General features: G+C 31.6%; 1 protein-coding gene across 2 annotated transcripts in view; it reads right to left on the bottom strand.

Annotated features, from left to right (window-relative positions):
- Positions 1-27,548, bottom strand: part of Cdh19 (cadherin 19) — a 60,830-nt gene extending 33,282 nt beyond the window's left edge. The window contains exons 1-3 of one of the 2 annotated variants that reach the window (XM_076836860.2): positions 27,433-27,548; positions 12,443-12,745; positions 8,869-9,163 (exon numbers count right to left, since the gene is read on the bottom strand). In XM_076836860.2, the coding sequence (XP_076692975.2) occupies positions 8,869-9,163; positions 12,443-12,634 (487 nt within the window). In that variant the 5' untranslated portion in view covers positions 12,635-12,745; positions 27,433-27,548. The remainder of the gene's footprint in view (positions 1-8,868; positions 9,164-12,442; positions 12,746-27,432) is intronic. The other variant, XM_076836861.2, reaches the window with a different exon arrangement.
- Between the last annotated feature and the right edge of the window lie 228 nt (positions 27,549-27,776).

The following is a 27,776-nucleotide window of genomic DNA, read 5'->3' as shown; positions in this document are numbered from 1 at the left end:
TCTTACGATGGTACAAAATTCAATAAGCTCTGTGATTTTCTTTAGAACTAGTATCATGAATTTCCCCATCACTAACCCTGGACCATGGCTTGTGCCTGTAATCCCAGGCACTAGGGAGGCTGAGATATGAGGATCACAAATTCAAGGCCAGCCTCAGAACATTTGAGAGGCTCTAAGCAACTGAATGAAACCTTGTCTCAAAATGAAAAATAAAACAAAAAGGGCTAGGATGTGGTTAGAGGAAAAACACCCCTGGGTTCAATTCCTAGTAGCAGAAAAAAAAAAAAAAAAGAAAAGAAATTTCTATCACAATCCCATTGTATAAACTGGGACACTCTAATAGGAATTGCTTCTATACTTCAAACTGGGAGTGGACCTCAGTACTATGCATTTGTCACTATTTGTATTAGTTCTTTTAATGTTACTTATTAACATTTATTTTAGTATCAAATAGCATATTTTACCAAATAATCCCTTCTTATTAGCATAACTTTAATTAGGCAACACTTTCACCAGGTTGAAATAAAACTAGAATAATAAAATACAGGAAAAGAAAAATTTACCTACCCCTTCCAATACTTAATTATTCCAACCACTTAATGTGTAGACACTTGTTAATTTCATATATTTTAAGACATGTCTATACAATAATTTTGATGATTTATTCAAATACAGTGGTTCAGAAGGAGCATTACTTTAACCAATCTGTGTCAAATCAGCTAGACTGATTGTTTCATTTACCCTTCTAAGTACACATCCATTGAGTTAAGGAGTTAGATCCTGTTTCCCAGCCCTGCTCTTTAATATCTCATTTTAAGTTGAAGCTTCCTTTACTTCTAACTGAAACTTACCTCTTGAGCATCTCAATATGTCATTCCATTGCTCTCTACAAAATGGAAAACCTAGTGTACTGTTGAGAGAGAGAGAGAGAGAAAGAGAGAGAGAGAGAGAGAAGAAATAAAACAGAGGGATCTCATGAAATTAGAAGAAAGACCAAAAAGTTGAGGAAGGAGATTGAGAGGGAGGGAGGAGGGGAAAGTATAGGGAAGTACTGAGGAATTAAATCTACCAAATTTTCTTATATGAATTATGAATATACCATAATAAATCCCACTTAAATATACAGTTATAAGGCACTAATTTAAAAATAATAATAACAATGATAATAATGCTATAAGAGAGATAAACAGAGTAGAAACAAGCATATCTTGGTGATAGAAGAGGAGAAGAAAAGGGAAGATATGGGGGAATGAGATGCATGTGTGAATAGGGCATAATGAAATTCACTATTATCTATAATTATAAAGCACCAACAAAAATAAAAAAGGCCATCAATAATACATAAACATCAAAAGATTTCAGAAATATAAAATCACTTGATAACATTTTATACATTCCTATTTTGCATATAGTTAGGAATCCGTTGTTCAGTCCACATGAGAATGAGAACAATCACTAGAAGACTAACAACATGTCTTTCAATATAAAATATCCATGGTCTCCTGATCTCTTCTTTCTCATATTATCAGTTACATGCACATTAATTAAGCTAGTTAGATGTTTGTTTGTATTAGTTCTATTAACTGGACTCTACCAGATCAAAGATTCTCTTAATCTTATATCTTAGATGTGGATGAGACAAATAAATGATTAATTTCAACACTAATTTCTATAAGAATGCATGACATCCTTCCTTTCTTGGTCAGTAATATTAGAGATGCTTCAAGCTTGAGTCTTGAAGACCTCCACAATGCTTTAATCATGTACCCCAAGGTTTCTGGGCTTCTATAACTACTTCTTTTTATGTTGGGATCATTGTTTCCAACTAAAACCTCTGCCAGTAGGTTTATAAGAAATGTGGCTCCATATCCTGATCATCTGTTCCCTAACAATCATCACTATGAATTGTAATTGTTCTGTAAAATATTTCAGGAACTGTTCTACACAAGAACCATTGCTTTTACATGCTCATGTATACCTACTTTTGAAATTGTTTAAAAAATATTGTTTCTATACAAAATTGCATTGTGATTTTTTTAATTCAAATGACAACTAAATATCTCATGTTATGAGATATTTACATGACCTTCACAAAAATAGTATTTTTTGATGACAATACATATTAACACATTTCATGTGTAGGTACATTTATATTCTGATATTGCTATGCCATACTGAAGAGTATTTATATCCATACATTTGTATTTCATATACATTATAGAATCTGTGTGAATCCTTAGAAAATTAATCTAGATAACTGTTGAAAGGGATCCCAATTAGGATTCTAAAAAAATTTACAACTATTATTCCACACAAATGAAGTGATAATTCAATAGAGAATATAAAAGTTTAATGAAATCGGATCATTAAACACATGGTTGTTTTACCAGTAGAAAAGCAATCAATGTACATTTTAGAATTAATAAAATAAAGAAGGAACATGTAAAATATTACAATAGAAACATAAAGTCATCTGAAAAATTGTGACTTTTATTTGTAATAAAACTTTAGAAAATTGGAAATAAAAGGTACTATATAAATCTGAACGTGAACATTTTTTAAACTTGGACTGAGTCATATTTAATTGGAAAGTGCTAGCACATTGCTTCTGAAATAATTTTAAAAAGTGATGCCTCCTATCACAGTTATTTTTAAACATTCTACTGCACTAAAATGTTACTACTAAGTATTTATGAGGAAATGAGGGATGATAGATATAGAAAAAGAATAAGTAAAACTACAACAATTGTAATAAAGTTTAAAGGCAAAAGTATTGTACCAGAAAATTAAGCATAAGCTATATGTATAATGGTTTACAGGAACATATTAAATTAATGAATTTAGATGATCCTGGGCATAAAAAAACCAGGATAGATATGTGTACATTAAATAGCTTTGTCCTTACTTCATCTGTAATTCCTGTTGTTCTACTTTAGGACATCATCCTCCGATCGTATTTGTATAGTTGATGAAAACTTAAAAATTGAAATTGGCCAGATCCTTGAATCTCATCAGGAGGAATAAACAGAGAGTAGAAAAACCTTTACTTGGTTATCAAGGAGTCTAAAGGTCAGTGTGCATCCCTCAGTGGAGTCAGTATTGTTTGGTCAGAGATCCCTGAGCTTTTAGGAAATAAGGAGAGCTAAATGACTGGACTCTACCAGCCCAAAGATTATCTTAAATCAATGTGTATCTAACCTGTTTCATTAGAAAAGTATAATTAGATGACTGTGGTCTCAGAATCACATTGCGATAAGACTAACTTATCAATTATCTTACTTGTTCCAATAATAAACATAAAATATAATTGTATAATAATTTTGGTTTCCATTTTTACAATGATTACTAGTATCAGTTGGCTGTATTACTCTTCAGAGACACTTTTTTTACAACTGAAATTAAAAATATTGGTTATGTCTTTGTAGCTAGCTTCTGAATCATTATAACTATCTGTCATAAAAAGTCCTTGTGAATTTAAGTTGAGCTTGATATTTGGCTATACCTATTCGAACAGGCAGTCTGTTTGTAGAAACTTATTGTTAAGTAGGTGACACAGGTTATCAACCTGCACTGTGTGCTTCGATTAAAAGGCATGGCTTTTAGAAGTCTTTGGAAATTGCCTTTACCAATTAGTTCTGATACAGACAATTATGATAACAGTATACACACATACTAATAATCATTAAGCATGTGGAGTTGCACTTAAATTACATTTTTGTGGCAATATTAATAAATACTAACATATAAAGCTACATAAATATTTTTGAAGATTGAAAACATTCTTGATAGCATCAGTAACAGAACTTTTCAACATATGAGACTTATTCTGCCATTACTGAGAACAATCTTGTACAAGGCAAGTGTAGCTCTGTCACTGCTGATTATGTGCATTTTATTATCAACCCAGAGTTTCACAGAAGATTGAACAAGTCTCATACAAATGCTAACTTTAACATTACAAGAAAGCTTTATTGAATGGTATTGTCACATATCACATGGGTTGCTTTAATCTCTGGTGATTATGGGAGGAATCCAAACACAAAAGCATAAAGGAGAGGTAATTTTTTTACATGAGAGTAATTTGCTATCATGCGTAATAAGGAAGTCAGCAACCTGTGGCAATAGCATTTCATAATTAAAGCTTGCATTTAATACAGAATCCTAAATTAAACACATGTGCTATAGTTTTTTATTTTACTATTTGCTGAATTCATACTGCATATTTCAAAATAACTAATTTATTTTAGTATGTAATATTTTGATGTGAAATTCTGTGTTATAAAGGTTAATAGACTTCTTTTAGAATGAAAATATAAATTTTCCAATAGGAAAGCTATTTTAACTTGCAGTTTTAATATGAGTACACTTGAATTAATCTCAGATAAATTTTTTGAGATGTTTATTTGTATAAAGCAGCATAGATTAAAGAAAGATTTTTACCTGTACTCTAAGTCTGTGATTTTAGTAATAATCAAAGAGATGTAAGGTGAATTAGAGAATTTAGTGATCAAATTCAGGATGAAAATATTAGTTTTGTTGGTTCTCATGTTTCCACTTTTCAATGGAGACCTGATTTTATCAGTGTGAAGACTATTATTTATTCACAAGTCCTGACTGACCTATCCTCAGTGGATTTATATTTGAGAAGCAATTACTTTACAACCTAGAACCTCCAAATGAAATTCTGAAAAGAGACAGTATTTTCCTACTTGTCACCTTAACTGTGCAAAGTATTCCTCAATTATTTCTGTTTTTCTGTCCATAACTATCTGGAAACTAGGTCATTGTTATTATTTTTGTGTTTCATTTTTGACAACTCAACTTTTTATAATCTGAGATAGTATAATTCAAGTCAAACAAATTAGACTGTGTAAGAAAGCAAAACATTTAGAAAGAATAGGAAAAACAATTTATCCAAGTCTAATTTATTTTCTGCTCATGTGTCTGAAAGCATAAGATTCTTAAAATCTAATTTTCAAATGTGGTAAATTTCAAGAAATAACATTTTTTTTTTCCTGAGAAGGAATTGAAATTAAATTTACATGCATTTTACATTAATTGAATTCAAATGTTTTTCTTATCGCCACTTATTATGATATACTTGTGCCATATTGATGATAAAATTAGAAAGGTGAATTTTATATGTGCCATTCCAAAAATATGAATCATGTGAATTTAAATATTTCCTTAATAATCATAGAATTCAGTATAACCCACTTTATTCACATTTCAAATCTGAAAGGTTATAATAATCTTTATTATCTTTAAAAAAATAAAGTTTTTCTCATAAGACATTTCACTTTCAAAAACATCCTGACTTTGATAATAAGTAAAATGCATTCATAAAGACCAAAAATGTTGGACTCTTGCTAATGTTGAAATTGATGTTTCATGAAAAATTGGGTGGATAATATTTATTTGATAGTGCTCCAAAGCACGGAAATAGAGGACATTAACTAGTAATTTATTCTAGCTATCTATAGCAGGAAAAAAAAATATAAAACCAAACTTTAAAGTATTCAGGCTTTAAATTTTCTTTTGTGTATACATACATATACATATATGACAAAAATTTTTAGGTATACATACATACACATATATGATAAATAATTTCAACACTAATTAGCATTTGAGGCATGTGAAGTCTAAATATTTATTTATTATCATTGTTTTACACATAATGTGGCCTAAATTATTAAAGCATGATTCACTTTTAGCAGGATGTTGTAGTGATCTGCAGAAAATAAATCACTTGAGTCTGCATTTTAAAATCCTTCAAGGCAAGAGTTCAGTGTTTAAAACAAATACTTCTAGGTAGGTTGGGTTATATTGGCAGAACCTGTCAAAGGAGGTTTAATTGCTCATTAAGCAGCATACAAAATCTATTTTTAAATGCCCTTTCCTTTGATGACATGCTAATGTTTTATGTAAAAGCTAATAGACATCATTGAAAGGACGGATTATCTGTTTGTTAGACAATTACTATGGTACCATTAAAAGGACATAAAAAGGAATATGTAGCTTTTGCACTAAAAACTTTCCAAATGATGACTCAGCATTTACAATTTGCCTCCAGCTCTTGGGGTGTTATATGCCTCCATCCAGACCAGTAGTGTCTTCCTGCATTTCATAGCCACCAGTATCAGCTATCAAACCTGTCCAGTCACTTATGTAGCACTTTGACCACAAATATATCCATTCATTCAATTATTTGATCATTCCAAACATGAGGCACCCCATGTCTCCTGGTATTATATTTTCACATGGAAGGAAGACAATGACTTTTGCCATCCAGAGTAACAAGTGGGAAAATATAATGTTTTATATCCATTCCACTTGACAATTGAAGTTTGAAAGTAAGTGCATTTCAAATATAAACACAATCAGCCAAACCCCAACATTATATGTAAAGAAATGTATGTTTAATAGGCAAATGTATAATGAATATACTATGGTACTCATAAATATGGATGAATATTGTCAATCAAAAATAATTAATTAATTTTAATAGAGAAAAATTTGTAATGATTTGGGTTTTCTCTTCTCATGACATTCAAATGTAGATTTCTTTCAGTAATTCTAACCAAATTCTAAATTCAAAGCGCAGACTCAAAATCTAATAATTAGTGGTTGACTCTAACACAAACCAATATATTTAAGAAAAAAAAAATCACACTGGTTAGTTTTTAAAGGCTGAAATAGTTGGATACTGAATTTGGAAACAATGGCAACATGGAATTTGGAAACAATAACCCATCACTTGGCAGTGAATATGAAAATAAATTGAAAAATTAATGCTCTATTTAGTAAAATAATTCATTTTATTATTGATTAAACATTAAGATAAGCCTGTATAACTATATTATTTGGTTTCTTTACTCCTAATCAATGTCAATAAAGTGCATAAATGCTTCAGAGGGCGCTGATGAGAAGGTTAACAGAGCAATAGGAATATCTCCCTATGTTTGTAATGGACACCTTGATGTTGCACACTTTGTTGGACTTGGCCTCCAGGGAGGTATAAAAAAGTGCTCAGTGGTGTTACTATGACTCCATATGCAGCCTGAATCCTGACTGGAACTTTCATAAGATGTCATGATCTATGCAAATTGACTAGAAGATTTGTGCGTGGACCTCAAACAGGAGTGCACAAGATGAGTATGGCAGTTAGATAGTGCCTGCACTAAACCATGATTTGGGAGTCTCTTGGAAGCCACAGTTAGACTGCAGTTATACCATGTTATCAAAACTGTAATGTATTAAAAATAATCCCCTTGTAAGTGCACCATTCGACTCTGAACAACACCTGCTTTTTAAAATACTTCATGTCTTTCTCTTCTTCCTACATCACCAGCAAAATCTGCTCTTTCTAATTTGCCAGCCAACCCCATTTTGCATAGCAGTGGAGTCAGACTGGGTGTTTTTGAATTCCCTAGCTGCTGCATTCTCTGCTAAAAGGATCTCAGTTATGACCTACATCATTGCCATATGTCAATGACTCACACACTGCTACCGTCTTCATCACTCTGCTATGGAAATCATCCTGGGATAAGGTGTGGCTGGCCTTTTTGCATCACAAACTTTAAAACCCACCTTTTAAAGTGTCCCCTATTTCTCCATGCAATTCATCATCATCAATCATTTACACTTTACATTTTCATAACACATCTTGTCAATTATAATCTTGCTTAAAATTAGTTATTTCTTGTTTGTGTACGGAATTAAAATATAATCCATGTTAGAAATTAATTTCTGTGTGTTCTTTCCAATTCTATTCTCAGTTTTACAGAAAAGCTCCTAGTACATGAATATGTAAGATATGCTTGATGAGAAAGAAGGACAAGTTAGAAGATGAAGGAAGAAGAAGGAGAAGGATGAGAGGAATGAGGAGGCGAAGAGGAGCCAAGCAGGGCAGAGAGGAAGAGAAGGCAAGGAACTATTCCTTTGCTTAGCAAACAAAATTGAAGGATTGAAAATAATTTTTAATATCTAATAATAATTTGGATACATATTTCACAGCTTGATTCGTTTACACACTAGTTAAAATACTTATATTCTAAAGGATGTAGAAAGATATCTTTGAATTTCTACCTAGAATATTAAAATATAAGAAATCAGAAAACTATATGAAAGAATATATATTTTTGGAATCATTGGATAATGAATCACATATTTAGGTAAAGCAGTTTTAAAACATGTTAGCATCATTTAAAATGATCATTATGGAAACATATTTGTCAAAGTTAAGTAAATTTTTGAATTAAATTATACTATTTATTGTGCTTTTAAAGTATTTTCACTGATTGAATTAAGGGAAAATCTTTGCATAAACATAGCTTTTCCCCTACTAGAAAAATATTTCCAGTTTTCAAGGCAATAAATTCCTATATCTTACGGAAATCACCCTGTTCTTTATATTTCATATTTAAATCATTATTAACAATAGCATTGGACTTTAAAAGAAACTTGAAATAGTTGCACAGGGGTTTTCTACCACTTTGCTTCATTTTTAGTCTTTACATTCCTTGGTTTTGATGTCAATAGTAGCTCTTGTTTTATAAATTGACTTTCTTTATTCTACATACATATCCTGCAGAATTTTATTAATTGCTCAAATAAACATGTTTGAACATTTTACTGCTTTCCAGAATGAGACAAATTTAATAACACAGGTAATTTATTAATGCACAGTACCATTTTTTTTAATTTTTAACATAGACTAGTTTTTAAAAAAATCTCACTTAAACATGTCCATAGAAGGAAGTATTAATGTAATACTTAGTTAATCCACTTCCAAAACATATGCTCAAAAATTTAAAATTTGTTGTCATTGTTAAAATATCTTTGATGTAAATTAATATGCAATACCTTCTGGAGACATCTCTGGGACAATGGCCTCATAAGGTTCATCTAGGAATTTTGGTTCATTGTCATTGATATCCGAAACTCTGATGACAAACTCAGACTCAGGCTCCACAGCCCTTCCAGTGGTGGTGTCTATTACCTGGGCTCTCAGAGTGTAGAGGGACCGTTCCTCTCTATCGAGCTTCTGAATGGCATATAGGTCACCTGTTCTGTTGTCAATGGTGAAAAGACTTCCAGCTCCATCTCCCCAAAGCTTGTATTGAAAAGAGTTGTTTCCATTGTCTAAGTCAGATCTTAGCTGTAAGTACAAGCAGGTACAACTGAGTTTCCAGATATGCTCAAAATGAAAAATCCATTTTAAGAGTTCATTTTCTTTTGTGCTAATCATTCCTTGAGTTAATAATTCTATTTAATTCCGATATTATTTTAATTCACACATTAATTTCAAATTTAAGATCGACCATCAGAAAGAGAGTTAATTTTTTTTTAATATAAAGATACAGAAATTTGATTCTTCTATATAGACAATCCTAGTAATATATTATTACTGAAAAACAAAGCCTCTTTCATAAATTATTCACAACATAGTTGGTCCATGTTTGTTCTATGGTTACATCCTTGGTCACTAAAACCAAAGCCTCGAATATTTATATTTGGTTGGAACCTAGAGAAAATTTTACTTATATCTATGATCACAAATAATTATAACATTACAAGTTACATAATACTGATGAACTCAATCTTTTCTACGCAGAAGCAAAGACAGAAAATTTTAAAAAATTACCCAGAGTCTCAGGTTTCTGGGAAGTTTTATGATTTGGCATAGGACTGTGGATTCCAAGATTCACTGGTGATGATAATTACGTAACAGGCTTTTAAATCTTTGATTTTAAGCTAGAAAATGCCCATTCTTTCTAACACATTTTACTTGATTTTTAAACATACACTTTTCTTCTTGTGCTTATTTTTTTTATTTTGTGAAAAATTGCTCATTCACAGTTTTGATGAGTTATTTAGATTTTAAAATTTATATGTCAAAAGATGTCATTTTGATATTGATGTGGTTAAATTGGCTGTCTGGTTTATCATAATTAAATCTACATAAATAATTCTCCTTTTGTATGTAAATGATGCCTTTGTTATTACAAATGTGTGTTTTCTTGATTCACCATTCATGAATATACTCTTCTTCAAAGGAAGACTTCCTATGAAAATACAAAGATAACCATGAAATGCCATCCTAAACCAATTACAACTTGTCTGATGGCTGCAGTTAAAAGTTATTATTCCTCACTAACTCATAACTTTTCTATGCTATTGTGGAGAAATTCTAAACATACCCCAAATAACAATAATATAGTATTGTTGTTGTTGTTGCTCTTATTGTTGTGGTTTTAATCTGTATTATCATTGCTACATACTTGAAGAAACAGATTTGGGAAAACTAACATCCAACTTGATGTTATGGTTATAGCTTTTTTAGTTTGATAGTCCTTAATTATTTATAAAGAGAAGAGATTTTCTATGTCATGAGGTTATGAAATTAAGAATAATTAATATATTTTCTAATGAATATGTAAAATGAGCAATGAATAGACCATGTTTTTAAAATGATATCACTTCAATGTAGTTTTAAAATTTGTTCAATATTGAATGAAGGTAAATTAAATTCAGTAAAGAATAGGAGTATACCGAGTTTATTTAAATTATGAATTTCAAAACCAAGGAGGTCAACGTTTTTAAAGACACATTTTTTTTTCTTTTCTTTTCTATTTTTTCTTTTTTTTTATTTTGGTACTGGGGATTGAACATAGCGGCACTCAATCACTGAGCCACATCCCCAGTCTTATTTTGTATTTTATTTAGAGACAGGGTCTCACTGAGTTGCTTAGTGCCTCACTGTTATTAAGGCTTGCTTTGAACTCAATATCCTCCTGTCTCAGCCTCTGGAGTACTGGGATTACAGGCCAGTGCTACCATGCCTGCCCATAAAGAACAATTTTAAGTGGTAAATCACCAAAACTGTTTTACCGAACAATTGCCTCTAAATGTCACAAAATGCATGTGTTAAACTCATTTTGATCTCATGCACTATGGTACATATTTTGAAATTTACTATATTTTTATTTTAAAATATTTTCTCAGTTAAGCAGCTGTTAAGTATTTGACCAAACAATGTCACTTTATGTTTTTTTTACATAACTGCCTTTCCAATTTTTATTTTTTTAATGAATGTATCAAAAGGCAGTTATGTGGGACACATCTTACCAGCAGCTCTTCAGTTGCAAACACCTAAACATTCCCCAAAGTTTCTTCCAAACCAGTTATCTCTGTGTAATGTGAGTCATGAGGTTGTTTAGAGGAAAAACAAGTATTTTCATGGATGTTTGTTATAGAAAGAAAAGAACAGGCAAAGCCAATCATTCTGTGAGATGAGGAAACAAGAGGCTGGTGTAGGTGGCAGAAATGGAGTAGGAAATGTGACAGCCAAGGAGATAGTCTTTGTTCCTGTCACATTGGTACACTTAAGTACACTGAACGGGATTTGCCTGTCACCCTCTTCGGTGTCAGAAGAGTATAAGTCATTCTGGAGATCACTCTAAATGGAGCCAGATAGACTCAGTTCATTAGCAGCCCCTTAAGATGGACCCTATTTGTGCCACAGGGCACGTGATTTACCTGCAGACATTGTGGAGAATTAAAAGGGTAAGGAGGACCCTGTGGGAGACAAACACAGACACACAGGAGTGTTCTGAAGCCTGTTTGCCTAAGATCCTATTCTAAGTCTTTGGTTGAAGGTACTCCTGTGCCTGTGGCTGATAGGATAGAGGTACTTCGATGGAATCCAGATACCACACTAATGATGAGGCTCCCCTGAATGGGCTAGAAGACAGTTAATGAATTTTGAGTGCTTTACCCTTTGGGCCCAATTAAATTTTAGTGCCAGTTAATTAGCGGTTAAACTTATTTCAGTTCATTCATCTACAGAAAGAACCTTATGGAAAAGGACATGATATTGTAATTATCTGTGTTTAAAGAAAACCAAATAATAATCAAAACCAAAAACATAAATTGGAGGTTTTCTGTCTCATTAAGGACATTTTCTTAAAATATATTCTTCTAAGAAGGTGAAAATAACTATTCTTTGCACTTCAACTTCACTAATCAAATGAAGTGTGTGGGCTTCTGACACTCCTTGGCTGCAAAAGGATATAGTATTAAACTGCTTCATTAAAAATGAATGAGGGATAAATCAATAGCTATTTAGCATAACAGAAAAATCAGGCAAAAAAAAATGTTGGTAGATGATATTTGACTCACTGAGTCTGCTTTGATTTATTAACAAAAATTGCACCACTGAATTTCCAGCTTTTGATCAATGAGTAGCCTTTACATGTAGGAGACTAGAGTGAAATTTGAACCCAGAACTCAAGTTTTTAGTGATGTTCAGGTGCTTGAAAATTCTAAATAATTAGTAATGTTCATGTTTGAGGTTTTCTAGTGGTTCCGCTAAGAAAAATGCAGAACTCAGCAAACACCAAAACAGTGAACTGGAAGACTTTCAGAAAATAAGTACCCGTCCAATGTGATGACTAGCATTCATTTCCTCTGGTACAAAGAATTGGTTCCACACCCATCCTCGCTTCACTCTCCAATGAGAGTCTGCCCGTTTTTCAGCCATCTCTCTGCTAGAGTCTCCTACCACTGAAAGGCCAGGCCAGAGGCAGGGGATCCCCAGCACACAAGGCAGCAGCCAGCAAAGGTGCATTGCAATGTCTCCTTGGGTACCAGTGTCACTCTTCCAAGGACAGAGTGTGTAGCCCACAAAAATCCTGTGCTTCTTTATCGTCTTTTTTTCTCTTAAATATCTTTTGTATCCCTAAAGCATAGAAACAAAACAAAATTTGTCATTTAAGAAATAACATTTTCTCACATAATTACTAAATACAGGTTACAGCTTTTTGTCCTTCTAGCCATTTCAGAAAAATTCAAACTATTCCCTTAAAGCAATCATCAAGTCATGAGTAAAAACCAAGTCATGTATTTATCATCTTTTCATGCAATATAAATAAGATTTATCTTCCAGTTTTGAAAATTAGGATGTTTTATGTAGTTGATTAAATAGACAAAGTAATAATAAAGCTTAAAACCCAAGAAATGTAATAATAAGTTAAAACTATAAAACATCCAAACTAGAAAGCCTGTGCAGGATATTTACCCTTGTATATTTTGAAAGATTTGGTAAAATTATTTCTCATCAAAAACAAAAAAAGACATTTTTTAGAATTAAGTACAAAATGTGATGCCAGGGTAAAATGGCTCATGGTTTATGATATGTATGATAGCTATGAAATGAAATAGTAAAATAAAAAACTCAGCCTACTGAGTTTTTCATTCAAAACCTATTGTTGAACGGAAGCTGATGTTACAAACTGTCTCTTTCATAATTGGTAATGCTCATCCTTATATGTAATTGAATAACTTCATATTTCCCTCCTCTATTTAGGATTCCGTCAAAGTATGTGGGGTTTCTTTCTTTAGCCACCATAAAGGAAAATTTGGTGAGATCCACAGGAGCTTTTAGTTTCATGATCTCATCAGGAAGCCATACATCCTGGCTTAGAAGTATTTCAGCATGATCTTGTTTTGAATATTCTGTAGGTGTTTTTTTAATGATTCCTGAGAGAGTTTGGGGTCTTTGGCTCTTGTTAGGAAAGGTTGTTAAAAAACACTTAATTAAGAAAGAACACAGGGATTCTGTGTTCCCTCTGTAGTCCCTTCAAGTGGATGTCATTTTGTTACTTGTTTCCTCAATGAAGGTCATAAAGAAATTCAGTTGAAGTGAAAATTAAGGATGAATTTTATCCTTACACTGAATATTTTAAGTACTTAAAAGCCTATTTTTTAAATGAAAAAAAAATATTTTGATAGCTAGTAAATAATCATTTGTAACAAATACAATTTACTTAATAAAAAAGATATTTTGCATAAGTTTGGTAAACTATCACCCAGGGTGATATGAAAGTATTTGCCTTATTTGACGAAGTGATATTTCTGTTAACATTATATTGTAACCTTCTCATACATCAAAAAATAGAGAAAATAATATAATGAACCACTATGCATCACTGTAAGCTTCAATAATTACCAGCACAGGGCCAACCTCATGTCATGGATACATACACCACATCCTCTGAGTAAAACAGATTTCAGATGTCACATCATTGTAACCACACCAGACACACTATACTTGAGCTTACGTGATATATATGTATGTGTATGCACCTCTAAATATCAAAATTGGATACTTAAAGTTAATATTAAGATTTTGACACAATCAAATATACATGGAGTGTTTAAATTAAAATTTTTCAAACAGCTTTAAATCACATTTCAAATATATTCACACAATATGGTGTGTTGAGATATTTGTTATCTTGTTGTTACATCAGTTTCCTCTTTCTATTTTTCATTTTCTTTTCCATTTATGTGATGTAGTCATTGTTCTCTATATTGTTCCCCACGGTCTGGATATTGGTAAATGTATTCCCATGTGTGATCAGATATGGTTCTTTTTTTTTTATTGGTTGTTCAAAACATTACAAAGCTCATGACATATCATCTTCCATACATTTGATTCAAGTAGGTTATGAACTCCCATTTTTACCCCAAATACAAGTTGCAGAATCACATCGGTTACACATCCACATTTTTACATAATGGTTCTTTATCCTGTGCATTCTCTATAAATTTCTAGTGACTTTCTTCAATACAATTTAAAATACTTGTTAAACATAACCATAATTCATGTTTTACACTTCTTATTGCATGACATCCAGTGGCTCAAATCACCTGGAATTTTTTTTTTCATATCTTGTTTTTACTGTAGTGGGAGATATTTTTTTTCCTCTATATATGTATTAGCAGATGATATACTATCAGAGGAATCATTCGTTATAAATTTCATAGTAAACTTTCTCTTAAGGTTTTTTTAGTTTTTAATAACTATTGCCCAAATTGAATATTTCAATAACCACAGTGTGAAACAATGAAGAAATATAAACTCTAAAAAAACTAAAAGTAATCCCCAAAATTTGATAATATGAAGTTTGAAAAAAAATCACAGAACGATTTTTATCAGAAGGTTGAATAGTGCAGAAGAAAATACCTTTGTTTATGAGGACAATTCAGTAGGAACCAATCAAACTAAATTACAATGATAAAACTAACAGTACACAAATAATTTTTAAAAGTAAAGAGGATTTCAATATCTTTTGGAACAATATCATGTAGAGATTGGCATAGCATATGTATAATTGGAATTGCAATAAAAGAGTGATAACATCAAAAACATTTTTAAAATGGCCAATTATTTTTCAAATATGCCTTACATTATCACATTGAAAAAGAAAAAAAATAATAACCTTAGTAAACACCAAGCCCTCCCCCAAAATAGCAACAAAATCAACCCAATTATGCTCTTGTAAAATACTAAAATAATATATGTGTGTGTGTGTGTGTGTGTGTGTGTGTGTGTGTGTGTGTGTGTATCTTAAAAATCACTGTTGGAAACAGCAAACAATAACAATGTTTGTTGAACGTTCATCAGAGCTGGGTGTGATAGCAGCCTGGGAGGCTGAACCAGGAGTATCATGAATTCAAAGCCTGCCTTAGCAAAAGTGAGGCATTAAGCAACACAGTAAGACCCTATCTCTAAATAAAATACAAAATAGGGCTGGAGATGTGGCTTAGTGTCCTAGTGCCACTGAGTTCAATTTCTGGTACAAAAAAAAAATCATCAGAAATAATGTATGGTGAATGGAAGCAGAATGTCATGCCTGAAGTTCTCAGAAAATACACTCCAATTTGTAATTATGCATCCTACACTATAAGAACAATATTAAGCATAACTGCAAGACTTCACCAGCAGCATGACTTCATGACAAAAATAATGAGAAAATCTTCAGATGAAAGACATATTCACAAAAGTAATGAATCATGTAGAAGTATTAAATATGGATGAAATTAAAGGGCATTTTGATTATTTATTAATATATTTAGAAATTGATGTAATAACAACATATTATGGGATATACAACACATGAAGAAGGAAAATTTGTAATGATAGTGGCTCAGGTGGTGAGATATGAGAAATGGAAACACCTGCTGGTCAACTCCTTCCCTTACAGATGGAGTGACACAGCAGGACTTCAAATGATGACCCTGATAAGTAAAGAACTCCAGTTCAAATCTCTGCAACAGTTAGATCTCACAAACAACAATATAAAAAAAGAATAATATGAATACAAATAAAGTCTTAGTATGACAGTATAAAACAAACCCTACAAAATCAATCACTGTGATAGAAAGGAATCAGTGAAACTTGACAAAGAAAAGGAGAAGATTGTCACATAAAGTTTTAAAATTCAACTATGTACTATGCAGAAGGAAAGCACTTTGATTACAAATACACAAGAAATTCATCAGCAGGATGATAAGGAGAAACAGTAAAGAATCATGTCTTAAGATATTGGAAATAGCCGCAAACATACTTTGAAGTAAATTCCCATGACCATAAATATTACCTGAATAAGAAGGGACATTTACTAAAGATAAAATAGATACATTTATCCAGTTTTAAGATGAGTCAATTTATTACAGAGCTTATAAATACATGAAGCAAACCTCATCAGGGTTAACAAAAAGCAGACACAGTCATGATTGAGGTGGATGGTGGATTATTTACACTGTTCTCCTTTATTGAAATACCAAGAGGACAAAAAAGATCATGAAGTACATGAAGGTTTTAAGAAGTGAGCCAACTAGCTTCAAGGAATGAAGCCATTGTAGAGAGCTGCACCAACAGAATACAGATGCTTTACAAGGACACATGATATATTTTTAATGGAAGAACATACACTGGCCCATTAAAAATTTTTTCAATCATTTTCAAAGGTTTGCTTATTACAAAATACACTTTGTAATGGCAAGAAAAAAAGTATAAATCAATAACAAATTTATATTGGGAAATAACTATTCATTAACAAAATTAAAAGTATAGTATCCTTATATAACCAAATTAAGAAATCAGTAAGAGAAGATTGTAGCAATCTCAATGAAAGCAGAAAAAGAAACAGTGAGCTTGAGAATAGAAATAAATAAAGTAGGAATAGTAATGACACAAGGAAAATTAACAACACCCGAAGGTGCTTCTTTTAAAATATCAATAAAATTTATGACTAATTAGTCAGAATGATAAGGGAAAAATGAAGAGGCACCAATTAACAACTAGAATGAGAGAGAGGATGGTAAGGTATCTTTTACAAATTTAGAAGGGGAATGAGAATAACACTGTGAAAATGTTTAAGACAATAACTTTTATTTCATTTCAAAAAAATGAAATAAAAATTATTCAACTGACATAAAAAATAGAAAATTGGAAGTGTTCAATAGATATTAAATGTATATTCTATAATGTACACTTTACTTCAAGGAAACACATAGATCCAGATACATTAAGGAATAAACACTACTAATCTTAGCTAATTCTTCGAGAAAATATAAGTGAACATTTCCCTACTTATTATAATGAGGCAAATATGATATGATTATCAAAACAAACAAAAACACAATATACATTTAAACTACCAATTGGCCTCATGGATATAAATGCAAAATCCTAACCATTATAATAATTATATAAATAATAAATAATCCAAACTATTTTTTAAAGGAAGTACATCAGAAAAAAAAATTGATCATTTCTGTGAAGAATAAAAGGGATTCTGATTCAGATATTGATCAGCATCATTTTCTCTATTTACAGAATGCAAAGGGAAAACCTTGCATAATCTCAGTAGACACCAGAAGCAGCTGTTATATGTAATGCCAACTCATAATGGTAGAAAGCAAAAAAAGCTCTAGTACTCCAACAAAGAACAATCACATAAAATCTACACCTACCATCTCAGTTTAAATTATAAAATGAACATTCTCCCACTAACATCAAAAACATTATAAGGATGGGGGCCCACTGCACTTCTACTCTTACACACTCTATTCTACACTTTTGTAGCAAGTGCCATAAAGAAGGAAAAGAAATAATTGAAAAACAAAAAGGAAAATATCTCCAATTAAGAACAGTCAATTTCTGCAAAAGAAAAATGAGATGTATTGAGATGATAGCAATATAATGGGAAATGAATCCTTAAGTGTTGTGAAACAGGGACAATGAAGAAAGCACAAACGTCACACACTCACTATGCAACAGTTATATTTCTACATTCTAGAATCACACTATTAAAATGTGAAATAAAAATGCCTTAGAAAATGTCCCTGAAAAACTCTTTCATGATAATAAATTATGGGCAAGATCTTTATACATAAAATCGAAAATACTGTTGAAAAATAAGAATTAAGAGAATAGAAATATTGCTCAATAATTAGTAGACCAAATTTTATTGATATAATTTTTTCTAGTATGCTCAGGTTTGTCATTTTTTTACTAAGACAGAGACATAAGGGCTATATTCATGTTTTTTGTTCAAATGATTTAAAACACACAAATAAATAAATACATGCAACAGTGCTTCTCAAGGTATTAATTGTCACTCATTGGAGGATGGTGATCTATGAAAGACAAGAAACAGAAGCAACAAGTCTTAAAATTGCCCCAAATTACTGAATGCATAGGAGTCCAAGCAGCAATTTTGAAGGGTAGAGAAGTCAGAGAGAAGCTTACATTCTGAGTTGATGAGGGCTGGAAACATGGTACCATGGTAGCTATAGGTCATAGGGGACACCACTGAAGATGAGAGAGTTGTATGATTAGAGAACTTTGGCAATCTGTAGGGTATCTCCATTGCATATTGAGTAGATTAATGTTAAATTATGTATGTGAAAAAACTACATCTTCCCGTGGAAGGAGCTACCTGAAAGCATTGGGGGAGTGGTCCTTTAAGTCTGTAATCAACAGTGAAAGTGAGTCGCCTCATGGTTCATGGGTACAGGTGGGGTACTCAGTATTTTTTCCTAGGCAATGGGAAAGAACTGTTCTAGTTAAACACTGCTCTGCTTTTCTCCAGGAAATCTTAAAAGCAAGACCATAAAGGTCAGCATTTCCAGCTAAATTAAAAACATCTCTGAACAGAGTTCAAAAATAAGCATAGGAAAATAAAGCCTTCAACAACAACAACAACAACAAAAAATATATATATGGTAAAATTTCGAGTCTGACATCCAGTCAAATGGCCATGCCTATAGAGAAGAAGGAAGAAAGCATGTCCAAGGAGATTTGTCCCAATCAATTAAATCAACCTAGAAACCAATCTTGGTATATCCATAAAGTGTAATACTCAATAACAAAAACAAATAAACAAGTGATGCACACAGAAACTGAATGTTGACACTAAGTGGAAGAAAAAATTAACTCACATTATATGTTTCCATTTATGCATATAAATTTTTAGAAAGTTAAAACCAATCACAGTGAAAGAAATGAACCTAGTACTTGAGGCTGGGAGAAAATGTGAAAGGAAGAGATTTCCAGTGGACCCCATGAACTCTAGAGAGTGTGGATGGCTATGTTCATTACCTTGATTGTGCTGATAAAAATAAAATATCTCAAAAAAACCCAGCAACATTGATCTTGAATACATACAATTTATTGTGCCAGTTATATCACATTATTATTTTTTATTTGTCAATCTCAGAAGAAGAAATTAGATGATTTGTGCCAAAATGATTGTAGATATTCTGATATGTTACATTTTGACATAACGGACACATTCTTAAAAGTATTTTTGTCAAAAATTGAAAGTTAATTTCCAGGAATTTACCAAAAATAAAGTTAACTAAACCAAATGAAATGATGAAATGTATCTAAATTGTTAGTTTCTCTGGAGATCATTTACCCACAGTGTGATTTGTGCAATACCAGCTGGTTGTGAAGCTTGTATGAGCTCCAGCATCTCCAGATACAGGGACATCAAGTCAGCATTTTGTCACACTACCCTTGAGATCTGTGCATGACAGGAGTTCTGAACAGCACTGGCACCAGAAAAAGAATCCAGGTCCTTCAGTACGTCACTGGTTTCAGAAGAACAAAATAAAAGTAAAGAGATAAGGAATATACTGTTCTAGATTAAAAGAAATTCAAGAAACACAAAACCCGGTGGTATAAAATGAGTTACCTGGATCATGATTTGTGCTAATATAATTTTATACTTAGGTTTTTAGGATGAATGGAAATTTAATATGTGTACAGTACTATATTAGGTGATAATCAGGATATGCTATTAATGTGAATGATTGGAAGTTTCTTTGTAGTTGTATAGAATCATGCCATAGTTTTGGTACTATATAATTCATATCTTGGTGCACATTGGTTTTGGAAAAAAACAGGATGCCTAATTTCTAAATTTTTTAAATTAAATATTTTAAATTTAAATATTTTAAATTTTTAAAAAATATTCAAGAATAAAATAGGAAGATAGGTAAATAACCATGGCAAAAACGTGATAACAATTATTCCAATGGGGTCATGAGAATTTGGATATATTAATTTATTTTTTCAATTGCTTTTAAAATATATATATATAACCAATAATAAAAATAGAAAGTTTCATTTTAACATTAATATAGTAGTCTGAACTCAATAGTTATTTTAAGAGCAGCTATTAATAAAAATATACAGAAACAGAAATATTCCATAATACTCATAAAAATGAAAATTTGGATAAGCATTTTGGAGAATAATTTGGCCAAGCAATATTTTAAAGTGTTTAATAGAAGTTATATTTTACAGTTCCATACCTAAAGAAATGTTCAAAATTGTCTGCTGGTAGAAAAATACAAATCAGGTAAATTTAGGAAAAAAAATGAAAAATAATGTTCAAATTAGGATTCTGTATGATATTCATAATATAAGTATTTTTTTCTAAATTTCAAGGCAATACTCTTTTATACTGTTAATATGAAGAAATTCTGTAGAATTCTGAGTCTGATAATATTCACATGAACCGCAATATTTATTATGTAACAGCTAACATATTACTTTATAATTTTATATGATAAAAAGCAGATCTGAAAACTGTTCACTGTACTTTCAAATATATATTAATAATGCAAAATCAAATGAAATGGAAGCAATAGTTATATCTGAATTATGAAATACTGTGGTTTTGTTTATATGCTTATATATTTGAAATTTTCTATAATGGTCATGTATTTCAGGGTAAGGAAAAATGCCTTTTCAAATAATGGTGCACTTTTGATTGAAGACTGATGACAGCTGTCAGCTGTGCAAGACTGAGAAACTTTCTGAGCTGAGTCTAGGCACACAAGGAAAAATGCTAACAATTAGTTATATTTGAAATAGGCTCAGGAGAAACCAGTGGTGGCATTTCTGCCTTGCATTTGCAATCCTGGTTATATTTTCCAATCAGGTGAATACATTAATAAAATCTTCATAATACTTCAATATGGAAGAAACATGCTAATACTGTGTCTCATATTAGTGTGGTTTGATTTATTCTCTTATTGCTACTATGTAGGCACATTAATGAATATTTATCATGTTGTACAGTAGAGTACATTTCACCATATATAATGCATATAAATAGCATGAAACTCACAAGGCACAATAATAGATAACTACTATTACCACCTTAATACTATTGGAATAACACTTAACCTAAGCATCATCAAAATACTATCTTCAAAGAGAATCATATGAATTTAGTTTTGAAAAGTTTATTTAACCTAATATATTACATCACACAGGAAAGGATTTATATTCAGAAGTGACCTGCCAAATATCAAATATTTCTTTGAATGTAGAAAAAGGACTGAAAACCTCACTGCATTTTACTGAACAGGAGGTAGGAAATGCTCAGACACGTAGCATTGTGACATCTGACACTGACATGTCCCCTTGTTTACATTGAATCAAGATCTATACACTGAATTTTAACCTTTGGGCCATTCTTGAAACCAGACATAGTAAAATGCTTCCTATTATCCTCTTCCAGACACCTTCTATTCCCCCACCTTGTTCTGAGGTTTTCAGGTTAAAAAAAAATGGTAAGAATAAGTCAAAATGATGGATTTGGTGGCTGGTGGGAGAAGATAAAAGTTGAAACTGCAAAAAGTGGATGGGATAAATATAGAAACGTAATCCTATTTGTGATCTCTTAAAAATCAAGGGAAACTTGGCAGCCTCTTAGAATGACGCTAGGCATAAAGTCTTCGAATGGCTTTCTCAGAAGGAAATTTAGAAAGAAATGTGTGTGGAAATAGCTTGCATACATAAGTGAAAAAGAGGCAATATTTCTGGGCCAAAGATTGTTAATAAATGGCATGCCAACTCCTTCTCCAAAAGCATTCACTCCAGAGAGCTGGAATATGAATGATCTTTCTCTGTCCCATTTCTGAACTCTTGTGAAGCATGTGTTTTGCATATTTACTGTCACAAAGAAGCCCTTGGCTGCAGATAAAGTAATACAGAATCATATGTCCTCATAAGACTCTGCATATATTCTCATCAGACGCCCTCTTTGACTTTGCAGAGCCTTCCCATTGACCATTTGTGTGATGCCCTAAGACAGCTAAACCACTTCCCCCACATAATAGTTGTATGACCTTGAGCGAATGGTTTGACCTCTACTGTCTCAGTTGCCTCATGTGAAGACTGATGATAATAACTGTGCTCATCCCCCAGAATCATGTTTTTTATAAAAAGAGTTGCTGCACATAGAATTTTGCCTCAAGTGCTATGTTAAGTGTTGTTAACAAACTACATAAAGATAGCTAACGATAGGCTAATGGTAAAGATCCGATGTTTTCTATATTTCTCAACTTTGAAATATTCAGCTATTTTTAATCTCTCCAAACAATACACATATACAATATCTTTATAAATGTCTATTGCAACTATAGTCTAGGCCTCTTGAATGTCATTTTTTCTAAGCATGGCTAAGTGACTATGACAAATAAACATTGTCATGCTTGAAGCAATACATGATATTGCATGGACGTATATAAGCTGAAAATGATCCCAGTGTGACTCAGAACAATTATGTTTTCAAAGAAGACTAATTATGACTTTAGGGATGGAAAATATTATAATCTATGCACTTATACAGTTTGAAACTGAATCTAATTAGAAATTGTCTTTTCTATGACCTCTTCTTGGTTACATAAAGATAATTATTCCATCTGTGAAAACTTATAAAAATATAATGTATTCTGGAAGGCATGTGGAAGGCTGAAATACTGAATGTCACTAAGCTCAGCTTATCATAGAGAAAAGCAGATGGCAATTAATGTAATGGCCCCATCTTTGGAAAACTATTGACTATGCTTGGCCAAAATGACACAGCATAAGACATAATATGTGACGATCTGGAAGTCCCAAAGCTTAAAAAAGAACTAAAGAAGTCTCTTAAAGTTTTCTAAAATACTGCTAAAATAGGATAAAAAGTTTTGCTACATCAGTTTAAAGAACATATAAGTTTTTTTATATCATGATCTAAATGTGTGAAGCAAGGAAATACTACTATAAGACCTATGTGAAGCACACAGTATAAGGGAATCTTTTGGAAATAGCAACAGACTTCACTTTAATCTCTTCTGATTTCAAGGATTCCTTATAAAAAGCAAGAATGAAGGCTTTGAAGTATCTAATTACAGTCCCCCTTTATTTCATTATCTAATTACAGTTCCCCTTTCTTTCGTAAGCACATATAATATAAATACATTGCAGAGCAACAATGTGGAAAGTTGGTGGCAGTTTTCTGACTGTGTCTCAAAGTCTGTTTTGTCTCGATATACATGCATACCTCTTGGCTTATCATGTCCGTCTGCCTACCCTCCTTCTACCCTTGTCCGCCTCCCTTGGCACCCTTCTTAATCCCTGATTTTCCTCTACTACTTAGAGGTTGCCTTTGTTGTGCTTATTGTTAGTTTCCACATAGGAGAGACAATGCAATACTTGTTTTGGTGTTTTGCTCCTTTCACTGAGCATGCTCTCCTCTAGTTCCATTTATTTTTCTAAAAATGATAGGAATTCATTCTGGATGAATGCTACTACATTGGATGTATGCACCATTTGGAGCACCTAGGCTGACTCCATATCTTAGCTGTGTGAATGTTATCACAGTAAACATGGGTATGCATTTATCTTTTATATATCGTGACTTCATTTCCTTTGAACATATTTCCAGGAGTGAGAAGCTCAATTACATGGTGGTTCTACTTTTAGTTTTGTGAGGAATCTCCACACTATTTCCACAGTGACCGTACTGATTGACCCCCAACAATCAGTAAATGTTCTTTTTTCTCCACATCCCGACCAACCAACATCTGTGATTTTTTTTTTTAAACAGACATTCTTATTTGGGTGAGATGGCATGTCATTTTACTGTTAACTTTCATTTTCCTGATGACGAATGATATTGAACATTTTTTCTTATATTTATTAGTCATTGGTATTTTTTTTTTTTTGAAAAGTGTCTAGTCAGATCATTTGCCCATTTAAAAAATGGATTACTGGGGGCCCTTGGAGGAGTCTGTTACTGATTTGTGTGTGTGTGTGTGTGTGTGTGTGTGTGTGTGTGAGAGAGAGAGAGAGAGAGAGAGAGAGAGAGAGAGAGAGTTATGTATATGTGTGATCTTTACATATTCTAGAAATTAGCTTTTTGTTAGATGAATAGCTGGTGAAGATGTTCTCTCATTCTGTCTCATTCTGTAAGTTGTTTCTCCATTCTGTCGACTGTTTCCTTTGCTGTGCAGAGCTTTTTAGATTGATATACTCTCTTTTGTCAATTCTTGCTTTTAATTTTTTGTTGTTGTTGTTGTTTGTTTTTTGTACTTTGGAGTCGTAACCAGAAATCCATTGCCTGTACCAATACTTTGAAATTTTTCTGAGTGTCTTCCTCAGAAGTTTCAATATTTGAAGTCTTACATTAAGTTCTTTGTTCCATATTGAGGTGATCTTTATACAGTTTGAGAGATAGAAGTCAGCTTTTAATTTTATGCATGTGTATATCTTATTTATCCAGCACCATTTTAATAAAAGGCTTTTCATTATTCAATGTATGTTTTTGACAACTTTGTCCAGAATCACTTGGCTGCAGAGTGGATATGGTTTTCAGTTCTCCATTCTGTTTTATTTGTCTGTATTTATGTTTTAATGTCAATGCCATGTTGCTGTTGTTTTTTTACAATGGCTCTACAGTATGTCTGAAATCAAGTATTATAGTGCCTCAAGTGTTCTTTTTTGCACAAAATTTCTTGGGCTATTAGGAATCTTCTGCAGTTTCATATAAATTTAGAATTGCTTCGTTTACGTCTGTAAAATATTGGTATTTTGGTTGAGATTTGTTAAGTATGTAGATTTATTTTAGTAATAGGAGTATTTTAATAATGTTATTTCTTCTAGTCTATGATCATGGTCTTCTTTGATTTCTTTCTTCGGTGTTTTATAATTTCCATTGTAGAGATCACAATAAATTAATTAGTAATTTATAAAAAAGCTACTGATTTTTGCATGCTCATTTTGTATTCTGCTACTTTACTAAACATTTTATCATCTTTAATAGTGTTTTTGTGAAGTCTTTATTGTGTTGATTTCTGATCTTTCTATATATAATTTGTTCTGTGATTTTGTTTTTCATGAAGAGATGTTAGATTTTACCAAGTTTTTTTTTCTGCTTCTATTGATATGATCATGTGATACCAAGAACATATATTGAAACATGAATAAAAGAATAGTAAGTAATCAGATTGACTTGGTAATGAGAAGATTCTCAGCAAAGAAAAGTCCAGGACTGAACAGCTTCACTCCTTAATTTTATCAAATCTTTCAAGAAGAACTAATGCCGATGCTTCTAAATTGTTTCATAGAATTGAAACCCCTTGACCCATCCTATGAGGCCAGCATCACCCTGCTACAAAAACCTGATAGGAACACAAAAACAACAAAATGAAAAGAAACTGATGTTCCATGACCTTCTCTGATGAATATCAATGTAAGCATCCTCAACAAAATAAAATTGAAATCAACAGCACATCAAAAAGATCACACACCATTATCAATATGTTTCCAGGGATGTAAAGATGATTCAACAGACACAAATCGATAAACATGTGGACATATTTAAAACCTTGTCTATGTACCTAAACATAGATAGAATGATGTTAATAATAGAAAAACGTGTTAGGTAAAGGAAAAGAAATCCCTTTGTGGAAGTTTTCTGGCTGAAATATCTTTTGGAATCTGTATTACCTACTGTATTATTTCTTATTTCAATACCTATCTTATTTAACTCACATAGGTTTTTATTTTATATTATCATTGTATTATAAACTATTTAATATTTTAATATTTATTTTATTTGCACTGTAATCTTAGATTTCAAAGAAATAGTTTGCATTCAACTTTCAGTAAGTATTCATATTTATAACTCAAAATATTTGAAATATTTAAATTTCATAATATAAATACTATATAAAAGCATATAATTTCACTTTATATTACAGAAATATCCAAAATATAAAAATATTAAATTTGGAAATTTTTATCTAAATAATGTCTGCCTTGCAGAAGAATTTATGGAGTTAAAGTAAAAGTTTCTGTAAAGAAAACATTTGTCATTCTATAAGGATTTTTTTTATTTTGATGGACATTTTATTTTATTAATATTTTGGTTAGATTGACTATATCCCTTTTGCAAATTTACTTTGAAATATTTTATTAAAATTAGTAATACAATTAAAAGTATCAGAATTAAAACAATGTTTTATGACTCACTTTTTTGCATTTTCTTAATTTTCATTTTGAATTTCACATGTGTGATGAATTATTCTTTCACTACATATAATTGACATGGTGCACATGCATGTACATCAATATACAAACATGAACATATGGCCATGAATTATTTTGTATCCATAAGACTCAATATTTCATCTTAATTAGAAATATTACAGAATTTTGAATTACTTACAGATTTTGGTCTTAGAAATTACTGAATTAAATTGAATGATTGGTAACCAAAACAAATTAAAAAATGGACAAAGATGAATAAAAACAATACATGCTAACTTTGATAATAGCTCATCTTTAAATAAGTGGAAAATATTATTCTAAAAAATATGCTTAAGAAACAAATTTTAAATTAATATTTTTTTCAAAATTAATATTTTCCCTAATTTAAGTGATGACAACTTCATTATTCATAATGCCTAATGGTACAAAAAATCATAGTAAATTAAAAATTAAATCCCAGAGAAGGAAAAATGTGCAGTAGCTATATATTCATCAAGAAACTTAAGTTTTTTATGTCATATGAGCTACATTTTTCCCTCAATTTGCATTGTCAGGATAAAGACTTGTTTTTACAGAAATTCGTCCTAAAGAAAGTTCAATGCACACATGATTTCAAAATTTAGAGTTTTCCCTAATGAAGTACAAACTAACAACAGTTTTTAAAGTATTTTTGACCTTGATTGTCAGTAAGAAATTATCTATGTAATTCAAAATATGCATGATTATCACAGTCTTACCTCTATAGCTTCAAATGCAGGGCCTCCCTGGAAACTAAAATCCAAACTTCCAATAAGACGCAGGGAAGAAGGGGAGAAGTCCTTAATTTCTTTCACAGGCGTCTCTGCAAACTTCCCATGTGCCACATTGCTTTGAGTTACAAATGCTGTGCTTTTAGTACCACAGCACTGTCACTATGTCACTGCTTACTGAATGCTATTTTGGGTTCTCTGCGTGGAGCCATGAACACTGAGCCTTTTGTGCAAAATATCATAAGGGCATTCTAATGTCCCTCCATAGTCAGGGTTAATATGCAGACAACTAAGCAAGTAGATGAGCTGGGTTCCTCTCTCTCTCTCTCTCC

The sequence above is a fragment of the Callospermophilus lateralis genome, chromosome 17, assembly GCF_048772815.1.
Source record: "Callospermophilus lateralis isolate mCalLat2 chromosome 17, mCalLat2.hap1, whole genome shotgun sequence".
Classification (NCBI taxonomy): Eukaryota; Metazoa; Chordata; class Mammalia; order Rodentia; family Sciuridae; genus Callospermophilus; species Callospermophilus lateralis.
Note: the sequence above shows the minus strand (reverse complement) of the source record. Positions and strands in the feature narration are given on the sequence as shown.